At 43.7% G+C, this 4393-nt stretch overlaps 1 protein-coding gene across 1 annotated transcript; it reads right to left on the bottom strand.

Moving 5' to 3' along the window:
- Nucleotides 1–1629: 1629 nt before the first annotated feature.
- Nucleotides 1630–4104, bottom strand: LOC143976254 (putative serine/threonine-protein kinase DDB_G0286841). Its single transcript, XM_077478665.1, has 3 exons — nucleotides 3660–4104; nucleotides 2890–2952; nucleotides 1630–1810 (listed from the first exon to the last, which is right to left on the bottom strand). Exons 1-3 carry the CDS (start codon nucleotides 3719–3721, stop codon nucleotides 1651–1653), a joined length of 285 nt encoding a protein of 94 aa, XP_077334791.1. The 5' UTR covers nucleotides 3722–4104; the 3' UTR covers nucleotides 1630–1650.
- Between the last annotated feature and the right edge of the window lie 289 nt (nucleotides 4105–4393).

Raw genomic sequence — 4393 nt, 5'->3', positions numbered from 1 at the left:
TCAAAAAGGAAACTGGTGAACTACAAGTCCCAGAGATCCCACAATTGGTAGGTGGCAACAATTACTCTCCTCCAAAGCACCATAAATCTTTTTTTATGAAGGGAAGATCTGGAGCTGGATGTGCAGTACAGGATGTTGGCTACCGGTACACACGGTATATGATGCTTTGTTACCGTATGTACAGTAGCACCAGGTACTCAGTGTAATGCACCGTACAGTAGCGCCAGATTGACACAGTATATGCTTTGTAATTCCGGTACAGTAGCGCCAGGTACACACAGTATACGGTAATATGATGCTTTGTTAGTTCGGTAGGTACAGTACGGTATATACCGTATGATGCTTAGGTACAGTATATATGATTTGTTAGTATGTACAGTACCGTATATGATGCTTTGTTGGTAGGTACAGTAGGGTATGATATATGATGCTTTGTTGGTAGGTACAGTAGGGTATGATATATGATGCTTTGTTGGTAGGTACAGTAGGGTATGATATGTGATGCTTTGTTGGTAGGTACAGTAGGGTATGATATATGATGCTTTGTTGGTAGGTACAGTAGGGTATGATATATGATACTTTGTTGGTAGGTACAGTAGGGTATGATATATGATGCTTTGTTGGTAGGTACAGTAGGGTATGATATATGATGCTTTGTTGGTAGGTACAGTAGGGTATGATATATGATACTTTGTTGGTAGGTACAGTAGGGTATGATATATGATACTTTGTTGGTAGGTACAGTAGGGTATGATATATGATGCTTTGTCACTGCTTGTCAAGTTGTCGCTGAGAAACAGCATCTATTACTTCCTCCCTGGTAAATCTTTTAAAGAAGGGCTTTTAAATGTGAAAAGTACAGTACAGTATTCCGGTATTTTGTTTGTGTGGTAACGATACAGACTTAATACAGTGTGGATACAGTGTGCACCACTGAGCCAATCACGGCAGGCAATGCATTTTACTAATCTGTTGATGGATGCAAAGCCTGCTCGGATTGGCTGTGACATCATCAGCCTGACTCGGATTGGCAGAGGCTGTACTCCAATCCGAGCAGGCTTAACAGGCTTTGCATTCAGCAACAGAGTGCATCGCCCGCCAGGATTGGCTGAGCGGCGCACACTGGACATCTCGAGCACCCGGCGGCAGAGCGGCGCACACCATGTATGGATTCAGCAGCCACCGCATCACCCGGCGGCTGAGCGACACACACCGTGTATGGCCACAGCGTTACTGAGCACCCGGCGGCTTCCACTTGGAAGCATGTCGATCACCCGGCGGCTTTTTCACCAGGTACAGAGCACACATACACATTGCGGCCTCTGCACCCGGCGTATAAGACGACCCCCGGTTTTTGGCTCTGTAGATCCGGTGTAAAAAGTTGTCTCATACGCCGGCAAATACGGTATTTGTTTTTCTAGACTATCAACTAGTACAAAATGAATCAAATAAATCGCAAGGCTGGCTGAACAGAATTAAAGCCCAATTGTCTGGCTGCTTTTGTTTTCCCTCTCCCCCCCCCAATGCTTTCTATTGACTAAACTAAAAAAAAATGAAGCTGTAAAACACTTGCCTAAAACACTTTATAAAGCTTGTATAAAGCTGCAAAACTTTTAAAAAAGCCAGAAAAACGCCAGTAAATGGATCTGCTCAGGTGTGAATGGAGCCTAAATGGACTGTATGACTTCCCCTTACATAAGTGATAGTCGTATTCACGTTATAAGGAACTCCTTTCCTCTCTGACAAGCCGAAGTCCATAATCTTGACATGCCCGGTACTATCAATGAGGATGTTTTTCGAATGTAGGTCACTGTAAAGAAGAAGAAAAAAAAAAAAGGTAAGTAGGCTGTTATCTAGAACAGAGGTCTCCAAACTTTATTTCATGTGGATAGTAGGAGGAGGAATAGTGCCCCATCATTGATGTCAGTGAGAGGAATAGGGCCCCATCATTGATGTCAGTGAGAGGAATAGGGCCCCATCATTGATGTCAGTGAGAGGAATAGGGCCCCATCATTGATGTCGGTGAGAGGAATAGGGCCCCATCATTGATGTCGGTGAGAGGAATAGGGCCCCATCATTGATGTCGGTGAGAGGAATAGGGCCCCATCATTGATGTCGGTGATAGGAATAGGGCCCCATCATTGATGTCAGTGGAGGAATAGGGCCCCATCATTGATGTCAGTGGAGGAATAGGGCCCCATCATTGATGTCGGTGACAGGAATAGGGCCCCATCATTGATGTCGGTGATAGGAATAGGCCCCCATCATTGATGTCAGTGGTAGGAATGGAGCCCCCATCATTGATGTCAGTGGTAGGAATGGAGCCCCCATCATTGATGTCAGTGGTAGGAATAGGGCCCCATCGTTGATGTCAGTGGTAGGAATAGGGCCCCATAATTTATGTCAGTGATAGGAATAGGGCCCCATCATTTATGTCAGTGATAGGAATAGGGTCCCATCATTGGTGTCAGTGGAGAAATAGGGCCCCATCTTTGATGTCGGTGATAAGAATAGGGCCCCATCATTGATGTCAGTGGTAGGAATGGAGCCCCCATCATTGATGTCAGTGGTAGGAATAGGGCCCCATCGTTGATGTCAGTGGTAGGAATAGGGCCCCATAATTTATGTCAGTGATAGGAATAGGGCCCCATCATTTATGTCAGTGATAGGAATAGGGTCCCATCATTGGTGTCAGTGGAGAAATAGGGTCCCATCATTGATGTCGGTGATAAGAATAGGGCCCCTTCATTGATGTCAGCGGTAGGAATAGGGCCCCATCATTGGTGTCAGTGGAGAAATAGGGCCCCCTACTGAAACCAATGATGACCCCTGCACTTCGCAGTTTGGAGACCAATAAAATATGATGGGTCATATGATGATGATACTTACCTATGCACGATGCCTCTGGAATGAAGAGCTTGTATGGCACACAGCAGCTCCGCAGCGATGAATCTGATGGAAAAAGCAGAAACAAAATGTATTAGTGATAAACTTGCTCTATAGTAACCTGATTAATATTACCTGATCCTAATACTACGGGAAGTAGGTATATTTTTGAAGACATCTTGTATTTATGCTAAATCATTTTAACAAAACATTGCCATAGGAGTATTCGTATTTGGCTATAAACCTTGATTTATTCTCATTGTGGAATTATTACGGTGAAGGTTTCTAAGTATTAATGAAATGACTGCAGTCCAGCTAAGATCACAGCCATGAATGTCTTCATTATGCCAATCTCTTATTAGTTAGATCTTCCTGAATCCCATCAATAATGTCTAAAGCTCCCCATGGATATTAGAGTATATTTTATGAAAGATCGCGCTACGATCTCAGCTCTATGAGCCCCTCCCATGGCTTTTGGCAGACACTACATTGGTCAGGCTACAAATTCTGGCTCAATAGTCACTTCCCCATGTAATGGATATCGGCAATGTTTGGCATCTCACCGATCCTCCTTCCCTATCCCCTATGCATTTCCTATTTAAAAATGTTCAACCAATGCAAACATAGGAGCAAGGCACCTGACTAATGTACCTGGGGGTGGTTGGGTAAAGCAGGTGCATCCCATCACCCCTATAGCTTAAAAGTGATCTATCTACAATTGTACATTCTACCTCCCTCCCCCCACTACTAATGATCCCCATTGTAGTACTTACCTTATGGGTCTTATTATCCAGAGGATGCATCTTGACTTTGAATTCCTCCAGGGTCCCGCCATTCACATACTCCATGACGTAGAAAAGGGACTCCTAGAAGAAGATAAAAGAGATATAAATTATAATTCATTCATTATTCACTATGAGAGTCCATGTTCAGCCCTTCATTCTTGTCTTCTCACATCCGGAGACTTTTTCGGGGAACATGTTCACATATCTGTGAAGGGTCCCATTTATTTAGGTCATTTTATAGCTAGTAATAGTCACGTTTCCTGTGCTTGTTCTGTAATGCTGGATTCTGGATGCTATGCTCCTTTACTGTGCTCCTTTACTGTGCTCCTTTTTTCCCAAGCAGTAAGAAGCAAAGGACCAGCTTGGAACGGCCTTCAAAAGCTCCTCAAGGTTACAGAACCAGTCCGGTTGACTTAACATTTGCCAACACAAGTTGGAGCTATTAGGGGTAGGAGAATGTGATATTCTAATTGATTTGGACTCTCCAAAAAAAAAAGAAAAAGAAAGATAAAGTTGCTTACCTTTGTCTGGAAAGTGGCGTATAATTCCGGGAAGAACCTGTTCCCTCCCATCATTTCCTGGTTTTGACGCTCTGCCAAAAGTCTTTCAAAAGCCACGGAAATTATCTTGACTTTTTTCTTATTGCCAGCAGCCGACGAGTGGCGGGATGTGATGCCAGGTACACCTAAAGGAAAAAAAAGCAATAAGATATTAGTAGTGCT

This window comes from Lithobates pipiens, unplaced genomic scaffold (assembly GCF_037356315.1).
Source record: "Lithobates pipiens isolate NorthernLeopardFrog02 unplaced genomic scaffold, aLitPip1_a1.2 Scaffold_13, whole genome shotgun sequence".
Lineage (NCBI taxonomy): Eukaryota > Metazoa > Chordata > Amphibia > Anura > Ranidae > Lithobates > Lithobates pipiens.
The sequence above is the reverse complement of the archived record's forward strand: the minus strand, read 5'-3'. Positions and strand labels throughout refer to the sequence as shown.

What these genes read in the sequence shown, in the direction of transcription:
- LOC143976254 (XM_077478665.1), bottom strand. Translation starts at nt 3,721, where the DNA reads ATGGCGGGACCCTGGAGGAATTCAAAGTCAAGATGCATCCTCTGGATA. An exon ending in TGGATAATAAGACCCATAAG is followed by an intron (nt 2,953 to 3,659) that starts GTAAGTACTACA and finishes TTTTTCCATCAG; the next exon opens with ATTCATCGCTGCGGAGCTGC. An exon ending in TCCAGAGGCATCGTGCATAG is followed by an intron (nt 1,811 to 2,889) that starts GTAAGTATCATC and finishes TCTTCTTTACAG; the next exon opens with TGACCTACATTCGAAAAACA.